The sequence below is a fragment of the Dermacentor andersoni genome, chromosome 1 (assembly GCF_023375885.2).
Source record: "Dermacentor andersoni chromosome 1, qqDerAnde1_hic_scaffold, whole genome shotgun sequence".
NCBI classification, from domain to species: domain Eukaryota; kingdom Metazoa; phylum Arthropoda; class Arachnida; order Ixodida; family Ixodidae; genus Dermacentor; species Dermacentor andersoni.
Genome location: NC_092814.1, coordinates 95,917,226 through 95,937,102, shown reverse-complemented (window position 1 = coordinate 95,937,102; position 19,877 = coordinate 95,917,226). Strand labels below are relative to the sequence as shown.

The window sequence follows — 19,877 nt, the reverse complement described above, 5'->3', positions numbered from 1 at the left end:
ACTGTTTTTAGAGTGTACACTCTTAACAATGTTTACGCCCTTTGGGGCGTATCTTGTCCCACAACCATAATCGTCATCCGTGTTGCCCGCGTTTCCTTTATTTAACGCTGCGAGTCCGGCACTTTCCAGTCACGAACGGCATGCGCGTTATCAGTGTGACGCAGCATTCTCGACAGGAAAGTAGCGAGCGCCGAGTTTTCAGGAAAGGAAACGCAAGCAAGGCAGATGACGATTATTGTTGTGGGACAAATATACACCCCAAATGGTGCAACCATTTTAAGAGTGTATACGAAAAGTTTACACCCTTTGGAGTGCACTCTAAAACAGTTGCACCCTTAGGGGTGTATATTTGTCCCACAACAATAATCGTCATCTGTCTTGCCCGCGTTTCCTTTCTTTAACGCTGCGAGCCCGGTACTTCCCAGTCACGAACGGCATGCAGAAGGGGCACACCAAAGGGTGTAAACTAGTGTACACTCTACACTCTTAAAACGGTAGCACCCTTTGGGGTGTATATTTGTCCCACAACAATAATCGTCATCTGCCTTGCTTGCGCTTCCTTTCTTGAAACTCGGCGCTCGCTACTTTCCTGTCGAGAATGCAGCGTTACACTGATAACGCGCATGCCGTTCGTGACTGGGAAGTACCGGGCTCGCAGCGTTAAAGAAAGGAAACGCGGGCAAGACAGATGACGATTATCGTTGTGGGACAAGATACGCCCCAAAGGGTGTAAATTTTTCGAAGAGTGCACTCTAAAAACAGTTTGCACCCTTTGGGGTGTATATTTGTCCCACAACAATAATCGTCATCTGTCTTGCTCGCGTTTCCTTTCTTTAACGCTGCGAGCCCGGTACTTCCCAGTCACGAACGCGTTATCAGTGTGACGCAGCATTCTCGACAGGAAAGTAGCGAGCGCCGAGTTTTAAAGAAAGGAAACGCAAGCAAGGCAGATGACGATTATTGTTGTGGGACAAATATACACCCCAAAGGGTGCAAACTGTTTTTAGAGTGCACTCTTCGAAAAATTTACACCCTTTGGGGCGTATCTTGTCCCACAACGATAATCGTCATCTGTCTTGCCCGCGTTTCCTTTCTTTAACGCTGCGAGCCCGGTACTTCCCAGTCACGAACGGCATGTGCGTTATCAGTGTAACGCTGCATTCTCGACAGGAAAGTAGCGAGCGCCGAGTTTCAAGAAAGGAAGCGCAAGCAAGGCAGATGACGATTATTGTTGTGGGACAAATATACACCCCAAAGGGTGCAACCGTTTTAAGAGTGTAGAGTGTACACTAGTTTACACCCTTTGGTGTGCCCCTTCTGCCACACAACGATACTCGTCATCTGCCTTGATGCGTTTCCTTTCTTTAACGCTGCGAGCCCGGAACTTTCCAGTAACGAACGGCACGCGCGTTATCAGCATAGAACAGTTTACACCCTTTGGAGTGCCCCTGCTGATAACGCGCGTGCCGTTCGTTTCTGGAAAGTTCCGGGCTCGCAGCGTTAAAGAAAGGAAACGCATCAAGGCAGATGACGATTATCGTTGTGTGGCAGAAGGGGCACGTCAAAGGGTGTAAACTGTTCTTAGAGTGAACGATAATCGTCATCTGCCTTGATGCGTTTCCTTTCTTGAAAACGCCGCGCCCGCTACTTTCCTGTCGGGAATGCTATCATGCTGATAACGCGCATGCCGTTCGTTACTGGAAAGTACCGGGCTCGCAGCGTTAAAGAAAGGAAACGCATCAAGCAGATGCACTCCAAAGGTTGTAAACTTTTCTTAGAGTGTAGATTGTTGTTGTGCACTCTAAAAACAGTTTGCACCCTTTGGGATGTATATTTGTCCCACAACGATAATCGTCATCTGCCTTGCTTTCGTTTCCTTTCTTGAAAACTCGGCGCTCGCTACTTTCCTGTCGAGAATGCTGCGTCACACTGATAACGCGCATGCCGTTCGTGACTGGGAAGTACCGGGCTCGCAGCGTTAAAGAAAGGAAACGCGGGCAAGACAGATGACGATTATCGTTGTGGGACAAATATACACCCCAAAGGGTGCAACTGCTTTTACACTATTAAGCAAAGTTACACCCTTTGGCTTGCCCCTTCTGCCACACAACAATAATCGTTATCTGCCTTGATGCGTTTCCTTTCTTTAACGCTGCGGGCCCGGAACTTTCCAGTAACGAACGGCACGCGCGTTATCAGAAGGGGCAATCCAAAGGGTGTAAACTGTTCTATGCTGATAACGCGCGTGCCGTTCGTTACTGGAAAGTACCGGGCTCGCAGCGTTAAAGAAAGGAAACGCATCAAGGCAGATAACGATTGTTGTGTGGCAGAAGAGGCAATCCAAAGGGTGTAACTTTGCCTAAGAGTGCAGAGTGATGAGGGAGGCTGCGATATATGTGCATGACTAGAACTGGCTTGGCTTCGGCCACGTCGGCTGCTTTGGCAGCGGCTAATCCCTGGTTATGGCATCAATGGCATGTTGAGGTCGTCTTTATTGCTTACTCCGTTTTAACTATTCCTGCTGTCTTCGTTTCTTGTCAGCTAGTAACGTGAGTGTTTCTGACAACAATGCGCCCATTTTTCGCTTTCCCAAAAGCCGTGTTGTCGTGTCCTTTACTTAGACTGCAGCCCTACTGGTGTAGTTTCGCTAGATATTCCACTTCGTTGAAGCCAGCTATCACGTCCAAGTAAGTGGTTAATTTATATGGTTCGTTTGGGTATCACCTCATGAGTCCCGTTTTCTTTCCAGACCTCGTCGTATTTATGTAGATGCTCTAGATTACAAAATTCACGTGGAAATTGTTGGTAATGGGCCTCGTCCGGTCGTCTTGCTACCCGGTGCGATTGGTGAGTAGCAGTAGTAGTTGGTTGTTTTCTTCGGCAAAAGAGAACAAGATTCCTGCTGGCCGCACTGTAACTATGTAACTGAAGCGGCGTGACGGGAAGGGGTATGAGAGTGAAGGACTTCACGTTGCCGGCGTCGTCGCTAAAGCTCGGCGCACATTTGGCTTCGTATCGTGCCACAAATTCACTACGGTCCTGCGGCGCTACGATTCTTCTACACCGCATGTCCTTCCTCTGCTTGAATGTTGCTGCGTTGTCTGGTACCCTCGCTAAGGCCATATAATTGACTGACTTGATCGATGGCGTCCAGCGCCGGGCTTCGTGAAATATTTGCGCTCGGGCTCACGACAAGGCAGGAAGGCCATACCGTGCACGCCTAGCATCTTTGGGCTGGTTGTCTCTGAATGAGCGTCAAGGCATTCACAGTCCACGTGCTCTGCAGCCGCCTCGATAGTTACCTCCGCGACTGCCAGCTGTCAGCCTCAGTGTACGTCGGCAAGAGATCCGGACGAGCCGAGCCACTTCACAGCAGGACAACCAGGCACCGCGAGTCTCTGCTCTCTGCTTCCATTAAGGATTTTCTATCCATCCCTGTTGCCCTACGTCATCCCCTGTCCACCACACCTGCAGAGTTCCGGGAATTCGCCAAGGCATTCACACGTCTTGTGTTTCAAGGTCTATCATAACATTGTGCTTCATCCCCCGCCCCCCTGATCCTACCCGTATTCCTTTACTGCTACTCCGCATCCCTCCGTCAGGGAGTCGCTATTTTCTCCTCACTAGATCATCGTCATCTCTATCACATCTCACTTCTGTCCTTTAATTATGGCATCATCCTTCCTTCTTTGTTTTCCACTCTACTTCCCTCTCAATCCATACTCTCACTCCTGTCATTATGTATGCATTCGTCCCTTTTTTTTTCTGCACTGGATGGCAGCCTTGCAGGCACTCATGCACCATGGTTCTTGCCTACCTGTTTTGCCTAGCATGTCACCAAGCGCAGACTTACTCTTATGCAAAATAAATTACAATTGCAATATAGGGGGAGAGGATATAGTCAAGGAGATGGAGAAAGGACCACTTACATACAGAGTTGGTGGCTAAGTAAGTAGTTCAGTTCACGTGTACAGCACAGTAGTAGTGTTCAGTCTAGTGCCATGAATTATTTGTCCTTTATAAAGGCTCCTCCTCCTTCCTCCCAACACAAAAATTGCTCTTGAAAAAGGTTAAAATCTAAAAACTCTTTGGTGCTAGTTTGCTTGTGATTTAACACTTGCCAATTTGCAGGTGCAGCAAGTATGCTATCAGCCCTCTCGTGTGTGCGATTTTTCAGTATTTGGAGGTGCTGAGCTCTGCAAAATTGCACATGCAGTGCGGATGGGGAAACAAAAAGCGGTGGAAACCATCTCATGATGACTATTGACAGTAATGTGTTTAGCATTGAATCAATATAGCGACACAACAAATCGCCACAGTCAAAACAAGTTACATATGAGGTGTGTACTGCAGTGGGATTCCTCTTTTGTTTGTCTCAGCACTATCTAGTGCCGCAACCAGGAAGCCTGCACGTGGCCTTCCATATGCATGTTGTGTGGGTGTGTGCGAATGCTGAGTAATGCATCTCGTGTTTCTTTCTCGACATGCTGCGCCATCTAATGGCGCTGCCAAAAAGTTCACGCACAGCCTCCGAGACGAGACGCATGGTGTGCCAGTGCCTGCAAATGCTGATAATTGTTCCCTCGCTTGCGACACACTCAGTGGCACATACTCAGTCACCCAAGTTGGCGAGAGGTTCATTGAAGAGCGGCACATACCCAATGCATTTGTGGCGCAGCCTGCTAATGCGTCGGGCTGCTGTCTTTGAGGAACAACCCTTGTGACGGAGATTCGATTCCACTCAGCATCGAAGAAATTTAAGGAATTCTTTTCATCATTGTAAAGCAGCACATTCCCAGTGGCACATACCTAGTTGCCCAAGTTGGCGTCGAAGGCGTTCATTGAAGAGCGGCACACACCTACTGGCACATACCCAGTGACCCAAGCTGGCATCAAAGAGATTCACCGAGTGGCACATACGCAGTGCTCCAAGTCACCATAAAATGGTTTCTTCGAACAGCATTGCCAACTAGTCCCACATCTAAAGCGACCCATGTTGGCATGGAAAAGGCTTGTTGAGAAGTGGCACATACGTTGCCATATACTCAGTGACCCAGTTTGGTTGATTTCGAACCCTGTCACCTAAGCACAGCAGCCCGGTGCCCTATGGCCCCAAACCATTTGACCACGGACTACACAGTGACCTAAATAGGTGGGAAAATGGTTAGATGAATGTACACATGCATGCATACATACATAACACATAATACATAATGCTACAGCGTCATATTTTGCTCCTTCAGTGAACACAACAATCGATGCGCATCTGGAGCACATAGATTGGAGCCCCTGGAAAGCGCACCAAAAGTGCGTGAAGCACCCTAAGAATGCGAACACATTAAAAGACTGAACGAACCACCATTTTTGAACGCTGGCACTGCACCCATCCGTGCAGCAGAAGAAAAAAAAACCAAGTGGATGTGCTCAGCCTGTTCAAATTGTCTTGAAGATGGGATTATCGCCATTAGCGTGCTGAGCTCGTCCAAAGCAAAATTAACCAGGATTGCATCAACAAGCGGAGCTCATCCAAACACTTATGGGGTTAATGTAACAAGGAAACAACATGTCACCAGATGCACCAGATGCACAAAATATGATACTATAGCATTACACATTGTCTTAAATGGTATCCATGCAAGTATGGTGAGACTGACCAAATAATAAATTGCTTTGCCCAAATCAAGACAAATTTGTATATAGGCTACCTAAAATCAAGGTATTCTTTGAATAACTGAAGTTATTGAGACGTTACCTTCCCCATACATTTGCTCAGGAACTAGTGCATCTGCACAGCATTCGCCGCTCTCCGGCAGCAGAATGACTCAGAACAGTCCTCACTTGCATTCATCTCTCTCTCCGAAGGCTACAGTAAGTGTTATCAGATGTGTTAGAGCAAAACAAATGTTCGACAATTTCAAATAGTGAATTTTCTTATTGAATATAAATTCCTTAACAAACACTATTTGATTTGTATTATAATGTAGAATGAGTCATGTGAAGATATTAAACTTCTAAAATTATTTTCATTTTTTAATGTGAGAGCACACCATTCTTCTCTTGTTTTGCCAAGTTCTAGCCTTTACTAAAGCTAAATTGCTAGCCCTAGAGGCTCAGCAAGCACCCCTTCCATGAACTGTTATGGCCTTAGACTGTCACATCCTCAATTTGTGCAAATATTTTTGCTGCTTGTTTGATTTCTTGGGGGCTGTATAAATGTAGCCCAATTCTTTTGTATTAGAGTTCACAACAGGTCACGGATTTCACATGATGCTGTATTGGTAATGTGTTTTAATGGTTACCATTTATTTCACTGCCTGACAAAGAAGATCAGCATACACTTTCCCACAAAATTTTGTAGTACCTTGTAAGGCTGCCGAAGTACAAAAAATTTTTTCTTAAGGAGGCATAAATTGTAAGATGTTACAAAATGGTCCTTTCTTAATTTAATTGAACATGCTGGAAGTTTGCACCGCACATTAAACTGTAGAGATGTAGTTCTTCACTTATGCAGATTTAGGAAAGTCTAGTTTCTGAAACATGATATGCTATTAGGCTTTTTTCCTGCCAAATTATTCATTACCCATGCCCAACAGGTGAGGTCAATGTCATTTATAGTCTTAAATTAAAAGGGTACTGACATGATATTTTAGACCTCTTTATTTTTTGCATTAAATGAAGGTCCTGGACCTCTAAATCCTAGAAAAAAAATTGTCACAAGCCTCAGAGCACTGTTAATAATTTGGTATAATATTGTTTCTACAGCTAGTTTCAGTCTCATTTCCCAGGAGGATACTGTCGTGATGTCTCGACCCAGTATCCTGGAAAATGAGACTGAAACTGGCTGTAGAAAAGCCATTGTACTGTTAACAGTGCTCTGAGGCTTGTCACTATATTTAAAGCAAAAGCATTATATGACCCATTAGGCAAAAATCCGGCATTTAGTCGGCGGCATGACCGAATGATAGCACAAAAAATGGCGAATGGCAAGGAGCGAAACCACATAAAAAAATACTCGAATTCGCATGAAATTTCTCACGGAGGTTTGTGTAAATGAACTAAATTAATTCCTTCGAAAAGAATATTAAAATTTTGGTCTGGGCGGGAATTGAACTCGGGCCTCCGGGGTGTGAGACGAGCACACTTCCCCGGCGGCTCCACGGTTCTGGTTCATTAAATGTGTGCCTGGTGCATGCGTCATTGCGCACGTCACGTCGCAGCCATCTGGCTGGCTAAATGTGTGGCCTAGTGCATGCGTTGTTGGGTATGTGACAACGCAGTCAATGGGTAGGAGTTGCCATCACGTCATTAGTGTATAAAATAAAAAGCATTAACGTCCAGTTGAATGCCACTGAGCGGTCCTTCGAGTTATGAACTTGTTGCAGGCAAGCACGTTGAGACGCTTGGCGCATTTTCATTGGGGCCTTCCCAAGGCCCATTTAAAACACAGGCGAGGGCTTGTGCGGAAAAGGAACGAGCAGAAGAAAACATTTCACCAAAGTGACCATAATGCTTTCGCATTCCCACACGTAAGCAGTCGTAAGTGTCTATGCCAAACTTTTTTTAGGGTTTAGAACCCTAGGACCTTCATTTAACGGAAAAAAAGTCAGATTGTGATTTCCTGCATTATTATTTCTTTAAAAAAAGCTTAAAAACTGCTCTTTGTGTAAGAATTTAGCAATATGATAAATATGCTTGTTCATTTAAATGTTTGCATTAATTCAGTATATGCCGCAAGGAGATATTATAGCATGTTATGTCATTCGTTGCTTTAAGTTCATTTTTGTCTTCTACAATTTTGGCTTATGTTGGCTTTTGCTACTTATATGTAAAATAATTGTCTATCTGTATTTCCACCTCGTACAAATTCCCTGTGGGAATTGCAATATGCTTGCACGCACACACACACAATACTGCAGTAGTTTTGGTGGAAAATGTTTGTTTACGTTTATTTTGCCATTGGTTATCACTAAATTAAATTAAATTATGGGGTTTTATGTGCTAAATCCACAATCTGATTATGAGGCACGCCGTAGGGGGGGACTCCGCATAAATTTCAACGACCTGGCGTTCCTTAACATGCGTCTAAATTTATTAGGAACACAGGTGTTTTCGCATTTCACTCCCCATTGAAATGCGGCTGCCGTTGCAGAGATTTGATCCTGCGACCTCGTGCTTGGCAGTGCAACACCAAAGCCACTAAGCAATCATAGTGGGTCATTGGTTATCACTAGTTATCACCATTCTGCTTGCGAATGTCATAATTTTTTGTTTCTTGAAACCTCTCAACTGTTTTGTTTTTCTTTTACAAGCACATTGTGAAAAGAAATATGCACTTTAGCTTGGCATAAAGCGCCTCAGTAAGCGAACCCAGAACACATACCAGTCTCTGAAGAATTTGACTTGTCACATTTGTTTGAGGAAACTGAAAATTTCTGCATATAGTGCCATTAGTTATCGTAACAAATGGGAATAATGCTATAAAAGTATGAGGCCTTCGGTTTCACACAAGGAGGGTTTTACGATACGGTGCAGAGCAGGACAGACGATAAAATCACCAATGCATGCTTCAGGCTCTCTGCCGAAAATGAACAAGTGGAAGGCAAAGACCTGTAAGCATGTGAAAGAAACAGTTTCGAGAGGCAATCAGAAGTAAAATTATTGAAAATTACACTGCAAAAGGCATTCTGGCTTGACTTCTCTGGAATGAAAATTTTACTTTGTGTTTTTCTCAAAACCACATATTTGTGGACATAGAAAACACTTTCACAACAGTTGCATGCTGGGGAAAAAAATTATCTATGATTGGTTCCCAAATATCTGTCGCACCTACTGAACCAAAAGAAGCTTGTTTATTAAAGAGCTTGTGTTTATTGATAAGTTTGTCCAAGAGAAGACTTGTCGAAATTTGAGCCTCAATCTTAGAAAATACTTTTTGAAGGTGTGATCACAGCCACAGTTCTTGTTTTGGTTCAGAAGAAAACACAGTGGTACCTAAAATAAGTTGAAAAAACTTTCAGCTGCATACCTAAAAAAGAAGTTTAAAAATTTTGTCTTCACCAAAGCAAAAAAGCTTTGCAATTCATGTCCCAATATCTTAAACCCATTTCAATATTTCTGTGTAATATTTGGCATTTTAAAGGGTAGAATTATTAAAAACAGCCTGAAAATTTTAAGAGTGCTTACTTAAAAAAAATTGACCACGCTTCCGCTACTGCAAAGAGGGGTGCAAGCGAAGCTCAGTATCCATGGCTCTTTGTTGTCGTAATGGCTCGGCTTCACACTACCTCACGGCGAGGTTGGCATGTCGACAACGAGTCCGTTCTCAAGCGAGTTCCTGGTGGCATTCATGAAACACCACCTGTACTTCAGCCGAATGCATGATGCACGGCCTGCACCCACTGCCGTTCCTTTAACACAGCCTGCTCTTTGGCAGAACAAACCAAACGCAGCCTCCCTATCGAACTGCCGGGCCTGAACTGGCGGGAAACGGCGGGCGTGAGGCAAGCGAACACATGATCACACCCTTTCCCTCCTCCAGAGAGAGGGGACGCCTGTGATTGGCTGGTGCCTTGCGCTGCGTTTACTTCTTCATGCATACAAAACCCCGCTTTAAAGGGTGTGTATGATGAACCAACAGTGGCTGAATCAGTTAGCATGGTAGTCTCACAACCCGGAGGTCGGTGGTTCGAATCCGTAGCCTGACAAGCAATTTTTATTTTCGCGCGGCTTGAGTTTTTTTGTACGGCAACACCAACACCGATGCCAACACAAGTGAGGCAATACAAGCTTTGCCTGAAAACAGCAAAGCTTGAGGCAGCCATTGTTAACACATTAGTCAGCTGCTCATCCCTTCTGAAGTTCCTTAATGTTGTTATACATAAAGTTGCTGCCACACGTGCATTCTTAATGGCAGTAAACATTGCAATAACAATAGTTGCAGATTTGTTTGTTAATCCTAATGTCATCAAGAAAAGTCATTTAGCAGGCAAAAGTTCAAGAAATCCTGCAGAAGAACATTAATAGGCACATTTTAATTGTGTAGAATTATTTTAGATTCCTTCAGAAATATGTTTATCATGTGCAGCTGTAACTGCCATCTTGAGAACAAGAGTATACACAAGTCACCTTTGTTTGTATCCTCCTCCAGGTTCCACCCGCACGGACTTTGCACCTCAACTTGAAAAGCTTAACAAACAGTTGTTCACAATAATTGCATGGGATCCTCCTGGTTATGGCTTCAGCCGACCACCAGAGCGAACTTTTCCTGTTGATTTTTATCATAGAGATGCTCGAGTGTTAGCTGCAGTCTTGCATGTAAGTTCATCATTATTCTGATTATTCTTTTTTGTGTAAATGTACTTGTCAAGGCACTTGACTTTAAAGGAGCTTGGCAAGGTTGTTGATGATGCTAAAGATTTCTGCCCCTTTGTTAGCTAATGTTGCCAGGAACATCTTATGTAAACTGTTGCTCATCCACGTGCAGCAGTAAACTGACAATAAAGTTTTAGCTTCTCCATAAACATATTACCGTTTGCAGAACATCAGGTTACCTGTAGCCATGCATGGCAGTAGCAAGACTGGTAGCCACATCTTGTGGTACTTTGTCCGACTGTAATGCGTTCAAACTATTTTTCTGTGACATAGTTGTTTTCGTCAACAGAAAAAATAAAAATGGAGTGCATGTAACAATTATGTCACTGCCATCCCTTTACACCAGCAGTTAAATATAATATGGCTGGTCACTGCAGTAATAGGTTTATGCCCTCTATGGTTAAACCCTGTGCCACAAATTGGCACCTCAGCATTACCACTCATGCAGATGTCTCCAGTAGCTCAGTATATTGTGAACCGCAATATGTATACAGACAAAACATGTCTGCTGTCTCCCTGGAAATTGCTTCTCCTTCCCTGTGACTTGTTCACATCCATACCATCGTTTTTGGGTGTCCGATATCAAAGGGGCATAATGTGTATTAGCAGCATTCCTTCACACCTCACAAGCAGTTAGTGTCAGCTCGCAAATAACAGGAGCTATTACCAGCAGCGAGCACAGTGGCAGGGAAAGCAAATGCTTAAAACAAAGGCATCCTGTTGCAGTCAATGCTGTTGTGAGGCATGAAATCACCTGCATTAAACTCAGAAACAAGCATGAATGTTCAAGAATGGCTGCATAAAAATTGTGTAGCATTGTAGCAGCTACAAGGCATGTGGTAGCGCATAGCGCATTGCTCACAAGTATTGAAGCGCATCTTTAGCATCTAACAGCAGAATTGTCAATGGTAAAGACATTTTTCAGAACACTTTAATATCACAATCTGCAGCTAGAAGTATAGTGCCTTTGCTATCATCACAAGCAGATGACGTTATAGACATTAGGTATGCGCTTTGTCACACTAAATTAATCTTTATTTTCACTGCATCCAGCTCTAGCTTTAGCATCACAGCAGTTTTTATGAAAAACTTGGTGAAAGAAAACTGCAATGTGAAATTAAATAAAAAAGATAAGAAAATGCTACAAAGCAGCCTGGTCGTTGGAAGGCCTTTACAGTGGAATATTGTGGATATGAGGGTGCTAGGAAGAACAGAACAAAAAGTAAATCTTCAATAGGAATTCATATTACTTTTTATAAATATGCTGGTACATGATGTCTAACAAATTCTTGCAGGAGAAATTTCTTGGAAGAGATGCCCCTTCATACACTGGGATTGTCGATACCTACTTTTAAAAGTGTTGCAGGGCCACTTCACCATCATGCGGTAGCCCGTGAGCTTTAATAGTATTGGAAATTCTTGTGATCACACTAACAGTGTGTAGAGCACCATGTGCAGCCAGTAAGCTCAGCTGTGTGATGTGAATAAACACGCACCACATGTTCAAATTGAACCAGCGAACCCGAAGTTAAATGCTCTAAGCCATAAGAACATACAAAAAGACACACACAACACGGCAACAGGCAAGTCTTTTGCATATTTAATGTTCTTTTGGCCCAGTAGTGTGTTGACTTCAACATGTGCAACCAACTATAGTCCCAACCTTGGCTCAATAGCCAAGGCTTGTTCATCTTATCAGCAAGTTCGATCTCCATTCATATTAAAAAATGTGAAGCCACTTTTTAACTGAACACTCCAGCTCACCAGTAGGCTTATACGCACAGTGCACCGCCTATAGAGGTGCCACTGACGGCCTCCTAGAGAGCGCTTTCGAAAGTACGCTCGGGATAAAGTAGCAGGCAACAACATCTTGCAGTAAGGATGGCTGAAGCCGGGATTTTTCTTTTTTTCGGGTGCCAGCCTGCTACTTCGCCAGTGACAGCTGCAGGAAAGGCGTGGGTCTTTATAAGAGCAGATATATAGACAATGTTATGTGTGACATGCGCCTCGTATACAAGCGCAATGAAGCCCAGTTATACGAAGTGGAGCTTGTGCTAAGTAACCACTTAGCTTTCTTGACTATTGCAATGTCTTCATAGTTTTTTTAAAATATATTCTACATAACCATAACATGCATGGGTGAATAAAAGCACTAGTTAGCCCTGCACCGCCGATGCGATTACACTGCGTATATCGGCAAACTGCCTTTCCCGCAGCAGTTCTTACAATTTGAAATTTGCTTAGTGACCAGCTTGGGAATTTACAAAGCTAAAGTGTCACCAACTTTTGAGTATTTCTTTTTTCTTAATGGTATGGAAGAGAGAACACATGCAATATATTTAAATGTAGAGCAGTGCCGGCCAAGGTAGATAGCGCTGGCAGCAAGGCCGACTTTACTCTTGTGCAACATTGGCATTGTACTCCTACGCCGCAAAAGATGATAAGAAAGAATTCAATTGAGTATGAAATACACATGCAAAAAAGGCACTCTGCTGTGAAACAAAGAAATCACTTTGCTTGGTAAGTCTGCTTAGACAGCGTTAAGGTGTAATGACTTCACAAACCTGACACGAACATTTCAGCAAAAATGAAATGGCAATACCATATGTAGCAGCTAACAATAGTCCTTGCCCTGAGGTACGTTTTTTCTAACACATTTCCCCAGCAACTACAACATCAAAGATGTCCTCGGGCGAAAAGAATAAAGCTGTTAAAGAAGCGTTTGCCTGCAGTCATTCTGATAAACAGCGTAATTTAGGCCCCTTACAAATGAGGCGATGCAAAAACCTTGTATTTAAAAAAAAATCCACAATTCTGTATGAAGCAACTAGTAACTATTCAGCAATTGCGAAGGCATGCATAAAATAGATACAAAAACATGAACTATGTGACAGTTGGCGTGACGATTCAGCGAGCCACATAAAACCAACAAAATCAGTCCTTGCAAGCCTCGGCAGCTTTAACACACAAAGGGATGCACTACAGTCCTGCTAGAGCAACACGGTAAAGAAGTGGCAAACAGTTGAAACGGCAAATGGCATTCAGCACCTAAGCAAAATGCCCTTAACCTGCATGCTGCATTGTGTGCAAACCAGACCAAAACATGGGTAAGCTGTGACCAACTTCGTTGCTCCCATGGAAACGTGAGTGCAACAAACACCGGGATGACAGAAGAAAGCACGAGAACAAAAAATTTCCCACCTAATAGTGACGATCGATTGTTGCCATTTCTCCCACTGATAAAGCCTCGTTGGGAATGGTTAGAACCGTGTCGCTGGCAAGTTTTTATAGGTACTTGAGCACTCTACCATGCAACAATAGTTCTTAAACATGCCATAAAGCTTAGGCCATAACACATATGCGATGGCTGTTGCTTATTTCGTCCCGAAAACATGAATCAAACAGAGAAGCACGAGCAACGATGCAGAAAATTACGACAGGCGGCTACCTCCTTTCTCGAGTGCACTTAGCAAAGATGCCACCACTGGCATGTCCATCAGTGCGCACTATGCATATACAACTGAAGCTAAATATAACAAATGCAGATGTAATAAATTTTCGGATATAACAAAGCAAATATATGTTTCTTGGCAATACGGGTGTGTACCGAATATTAGATGTCACGAAGGTATTGTTGTATTGGATGCTGTTTCACTATAATGAGGTCCAACTGTAGTTATGATTTGGCATTTGATTTTGTTGTGGCTGTGTTATGAAGGCAGCAATTTTGGTACAACTTTATGTTGCTTTAAGAGGACACTGTCATGACGAGCTGAAAGCAGAGTCTTTGAACTTTTTAAAATCCCTGGACTATTGCAGATTAATACTGTTATTTCATAAATAATTTTTAACTGCAAAAAAAACCCCTCCAAATTGTATTGCTTTCCATAGACTCCCATATTTCAAACTTTGTGTGTAGTTTGTAAAGGGCTTTCAGCTATCAAATACAGTAATGCTCACATGCAATGTGACACTAGTGTGTAAGACCTATTTCTATTTCCTCCACACATATTTCAATACATTAGCCTCTGAGATAAGCTGTTCACGAGAAATGGTGCTTGCTCTAATACTCTCGTGATCACTATTGCTTTGCAAAATATTCCTGAATACATTTTTCTTAATGAATAGAAACATGAAAGGCACGAACTGCAGTATTTGAAGGAATATTGTGGTTCCTATAACATCTTGTGATACTTGTTAACTGTGAGACATATTAGTGATTTGCTTTACAAAAACATTTTGGATTAGTCAGTCAGACACGGCTTGTAGAGTAACTCAGCGCTAGTACCCAATCATCAGGACAAAGAGAAGAATTCACACATGCATAATGCATCTGCAACCGCATGTGTTTGTGCTGGTGTATCTTGAGTCATGCTAAGTAAGGGTAATGGTAAGCTGAGCAAAAATTTCTTGTATATTAAAATTTTTTTTTGCAATAAATTAACATCAATGTTGCTGTTTGCAGAAACTGGGCCACAAACAATATTCTGTCGTTGGTTGGAGTGATGGTGCAAACACTGGCATGATACTAGCAGCCATGTACCCAGAGCGCATTCAGAAACTTGTTGCGTTTGGAGGTAATGCTTTTGTCAATGAGCATGATGTCCAGCTTCTCGAAGGTGAGAGCAATTACTTCATTTTCACTTTGTGTGTGTGCATGCGTGCATGCATGTATGTGTCAAATTTAACTCTCATCTATATTACAGGAACAGCTTTTGCTTACACAAACCCAGCAGCAAATGAATGAATGCTGCTGAAAGGTGAAGCAGCTGAGTCATAGCTTAATGTACCTACTGATCATTGTCATGGTGAGGTAGAAGTGGAAAAAAGCACTAAGAATAGAGTGAAAAACAATATGCACATCACTTATACTAACAAGCAATCTTTATTGCTTATTGACTGCGGTCTGTAGGAGTAACATAATGCACAAGCGAAACAGTATCGAGAAATTCACTGCTCTGTGAGGGCTGTCACTTGTTTGACAAATAATAAATGTGATATGGAGGGCATGCTGACACATGAATCACTAACATTGTTTTATTGTGATAGCAATTATATGGACATGCCAAGCGCATTTCCTCCGCCGCCTCCGCTGTCAGTGTCGCCATAATGTCCTACGTAAAGTCCAAGTGCGATAACATCTCAGCCGCGCACCATATGATGCGAGTGAGTGAAAGCGTGCGATTGTGAGCCGAGGATGGTGGCTCGATCTCGCTCGTGCAGGGGATAGAGGAGGGAAAGAAGTGCTCAGTCTTCCATCGCACTCAAGGCATCGGTGGAGGAGGGGGGCGTCGTTCTACTCCTGCAGCGGCTGTGTATGGCGTGGCTGTGTGCGGGCATGCGAGCCCTATATTGAAAGCGATCTGCGATGGCTACAGAGTCTAGTCGCTCGCTGAGTGCTGATAGCTTCATGTGCGTTGTGTTCTCGCCGCTGAATTCGCGTTGAAGCGAGAGGCAGCGCGAAGGTCAATTTGCTCACTGCTGCTGCCGAACTTCCTCACGCCAGCATTTTGACAGCGTGTGTGCGCGGTCTTCGAGTGAGGTGTGTTCATGTTTGCCTGTGCATGCGTGACACCATGCTTGTTAATTTAGTTGGTAAGCGCATGTTTGCAACTTCATACGGCTGATAAAACTACTATCCTTATTTCGTACAGCTGTCTACTAATTTGCTAATGCAGTCAATGTGTTGCCTTTTGGGGCAAAACTGCAACTTCTTGTTAGTGCATTGTGTTATTTATATATATATATATATATATATATATATATATTGCAGTTGATACAAAATAAAAACTGGTTGTTAGCACTGTGTGTCACCTTTCACTTTAGGTACTGCCCAGCATTAGGAACAACATTGCAGTATTTCAGTAACCAGCATTGAAAACTTCTTTAGATGGTCTAAGTTTTTGCAAAAATGACATGGTAAAGGCATTGAATTTCTTAGCGAGTGCGCTGAATATTCTGAAAGTTTCATGACACTACATCATCTTTTGAGTAAGCCAAGAACATTTCAGCACCCTTCTAGCACACATGCACACTTAAATTTGTTACAAATGCGAGGTGAACTGCTAATGAACACGGATATAGAACAGCTGATTTTCAAATCAGTGTTTCAGGGAAATTTAATTGCCAAAATTATTTAAAATTCTTTTTCTGCCTTTATTCATTAAGAATAACAGACTTTTATTTCTATATTTGGCATTTCACTGTCAAAGCATCTGTCTTGTTAAATGGAAGCTTTGAAAACTACAATTTGATATTTTAACATCCATCTAGAACGACTGTCTGGTACACAAGAAGCAGTAAAGAAATCCCAGGATTCTACTGGAAGAAGGGACCTTATTTTTATGTACTATTGGAGGGTAACAAAGTACATTACATGTTTAAACTTCCAACTGTTGTGCTTGCAATTGGTTATGCATTCATTACACTTGCACTTTGACCATTCAAGCTATCAGTAAAGAAGTTCAAACTGTTGCAGGCTTCACTAGCAGCATCATAATATAAGTTTACAAGTTGAAGCTTTGATATCTGTACTCAGAAACAAGCATAATTTGCTAGATATTGTCACGTGGTGGTGACGTTGAAGAACACAGTAGCAATACTGTGAATGACAAAACTAACTTTTATTGGGCGAACCTGTGCCCACAAAACAGGCTACACTTATAGCACAACGATAGTGGCGAACACGGTCGGCGATCGTCGAAAATCTGATCAGCGGATCAAGCGCGTCGGCTTTTGAATGTTCCAGACTAATCGTTGGGACCCGCGTGCCTTCCACAAAGTTCTACACCATTCGCGTCAGGCAATCAAATCGGATAACACAAGGTTCGGCGACAACAGACAGCGGATACAAGCATCGATAACTTTCCAGGAACTTCGGATACATGCAGGCGCGTCCCGCGCTGCGCGATAAGATTTGTTAGGCGGCGAAACGTGGTCGCCCGATAAATATGAGTACACATGTCAATATCGTGAGAATAAACCTAGGAACTGCTTGCTACATGTGAGTCTTAACCTCTTAGCACAGCCTGATCCAAACCACTGTCCCTGTGTTGGGTGATGCATGTTATTTCTAGCCATTTAGATTGTACTAACTAGGTAACTCTGAGCCTGTCACTTTTCATATGAGCTGTCTTTTGTAAGTTTACTTGCTTGTCAGCTCAAAAGCTGCCATGATGCTGTTTCAGCCACCAAGAACATCGACAAATGGAGTGAAAAGATGCGGGCACCGATGGAAGCTATGTACGGGACTGAGCACTTTCGCCAGCTGTGGTCCAGATACTGCGACTTTTACCAGGACCTACTGCACAAAAACCATGGTGAAGTGTGCCGCAAGGAGCTGCCACTAATAAGGTGCCCAACACTGGTAGTGCAAGGAGGCAAGGACCCACTGGTGCCAATGCATCATGCTCTCTACTTGTTGCAACACATTGCAAAAGCAAAGTAAGAGCACCCACTAATTGTGTTCAATTTCTGCTCGTGCCATTGTCACTTTTTTTTTTTTCAACAGTGTGAAGATTAAAACATTGTTCTGTAAAATGTTTGCTGTGGGAGGGCCTTTGGGTACAAGGATCGTGGGGGGAAAAAGCTAAGAGAATATTACGGCTTCCTTTATCCACTGGTGTCCTGTGTTGCTCATGGTGCTTAAAAAAATGTTTGTTTGTCACCTTTTGGATGTCGTAAAAATTTTAGTGCCATTTCTTGGCCAAGAGCTGTAGTAAAAGCTTCTTTCTAAACAAGAAACAGAAGGTGCCAATGTTCCTTGTGTGACCACAGCCAGGTGCTTGCTTTCAGAGTGCTAAGAAGCAGTGAGCAGCCTCTGTACAGCAATGTCTGCTAAAAAGTTCAGGTCTTTGAATACGTTTTCGTGCCATTTATGTGAAATAAATGCAAAAGTACTATTTAAAAACAATGCAGCTCGGCCCTTGTAGAAGCAAGGGCTGAGCTGTATTTGGTGTACAGAACTTTGCAAAAGCGCCATTTCTAGATGTGTATCCTAATCACGCAGGAAGTTAGCTACTGCCAAGCACAGAAATCTGTATCTGTACAGATTTCTGTATTTTCTGTATCTGTACAAATTCTGTATCTTTAATGTGAAGCATTATTGGCATCGATCCCCAGGTTCGTTCTCAAATCGGGCCGAATAGCATGGTTTAATTTTGACAGAGTAGTGGCAGTGAGCACCTGCGTAACAATTAATCGCAACATGAAACCGGTAAATTTAATGTCTAAAATGCACAGACCTCTTCGTGGAATACCACATAATACTCAATGGCTTCTTTGATTTTATTAATTTTGTTATATTTGCACTACCCAGTTTTTGGGCCACTGGGTTATGTGCCCATTCTTGGCCAATATCTTCCCCAGAAAAGGTATGTGCCACTGTGACACAAGGGCTATAAAATCCTTAAATGTATTTAGGTATATGTCACACTTCTCGTCCCCATTCTTTCCTCAACAACAATTAAACATTGCTTTTGTCTTCATGACATTGCTGTGTCTATGTCTCACAGTGTGCATCTGCCTGAGTTAGTGTTCACATTTCTGCATAGCTTAAGAATGGTTTAGTGCATAAACATAAACATTGCATAGGAGGAAAATAAGGAAAATTGTACGCATTGCATTTAGCTGTATAGCATTTAACTGTATAATTTTGAAACACTCAACACTAACACATCTGAACTATCAAAAGCCACTGAACTTTGCAAACCACACTTGATAAGTTTTGCTCGAAGTACACTCTGTCAGAATTGCACAGGCTATGTTGCCTGTGATCGCCAAGTTGACTGCAGGCTGAAAAGAACTCTCATACTGACCATTTAGAGGTCTGGACTGTCAGAATTTTCTTTGTAGGGTTCCACGCTATCAGTTTTTCACGCTATCATTTTTTCACCTGGCAATGAAAACAGAATATGATTATAAGTTGACCACTTATATTAAGTGATGTGGGGTATCTTGCATGACACATTTGTTTCATTACAGTAAAATACTGAATATAATTAATTTCTTAATTATTTTTCCAGACTATATTTGATTCCTGATGGAAAGCACAATCTGCACTTCAAGTATGCTGACGAGTTCAACAAAGTTGTTACTGAGTTTTTAATCAGTTGATATGACTGAATCATGGTAAACTAGCACGATTGCCATTTTGTGTCCTCATGGCAAAAGGTTCAAATAAACTGATGATTTTTATTTTTATCTGGTAATTGCCTTACATGACTTGCTGCCTATGTCGACAAAATAACAGTGATATATGCCTTAAAAAGTGTGGTGAAGGTCGCTTGCAAAATAATAAAAGGTCGCAGTTTTGCCCGAAATGCGACGCATCGATTGTGATAGCAAATTAGTGGACAGCTATACGAAATAATGATAGTAGTTTTATCGGCTGTATAAATCTGTAAACATTCGCTTACTAACTGAATTAACAAGCACGCAGTCATGTGTGCATTGGTATACATGAACACATCTCGCTCGATGACCGCGGAAACTCGCTGTCAAAACAC

The 19,877-nt window shown here is 42.7% G+C and overlaps 1 protein-coding gene across 3 annotated transcripts; it reads left to right on the top strand.

The window, feature by feature from the left end:
• Positions 1–2,385: 2,385 nt before the first annotated feature.
• On the top strand, positions 2,386–19,572 carry LOC126545807 (valacyclovir hydrolase-like). Of its 3 annotated transcripts, none has more exons than XM_055061811.1 (6): positions 2,386–2,549; positions 3,887–3,948; positions 10,148–10,314; positions 14,837–14,990; positions 17,559–17,814; positions 19,395–19,572. In XM_055061811.1, the coding sequence occupies exons 1-6, from the start codon at positions 2,395–2,397 to the stop codon at positions 19,483–19,485; spliced, it is 885 nt and encodes a 294-aa protein (XP_054917786.1). In that variant the 5' UTR covers positions 2,386–2,394; the 3' UTR covers positions 19,486–19,572. The 3 variants fall into 3 exon arrangements, with proteins under 3 accessions (XP_054917786.1, XP_050049768.1, XP_054917787.1); XM_050193811.3 differs by lacking the exon at positions 3,887–3,948 and adding an exon at positions 2,750–2,847 and having other exon boundaries at positions 2,442–2,687; XM_055061812.1 differs by lacking the exons at positions 2,386–2,549; positions 3,887–3,948 and adding an exon at positions 7,353–7,536.
• Positions 19,573–19,877: the final 305 nt, after the last annotated feature.

What these genes read in the sequence shown, in the direction of transcription:
- LOC126545807 (XM_055061811.1), top strand. Translation starts at nt 2,395, where the DNA reads ATGTGCATGACTAGAACTGGCTTGGCTTCGGCCACGTCGGCTGCTTTG. An exon ending in TGTTAGCTGCAGTCTTGCAT is followed by an intron (nt 10,315 to 14,836) that starts GTAAGTTCATCA and finishes TGCTGTTTGCAG; the next exon opens with AAACTGGGCCACAAACAATA. An exon ending in TGATGTCCAGCTTCTCGAAG is followed by an intron (nt 14,991 to 17,558) that starts GTGAGAGCAATT and finishes ATGCTGTTTCAG; the next exon opens with CCACCAAGAACATCGACAAA.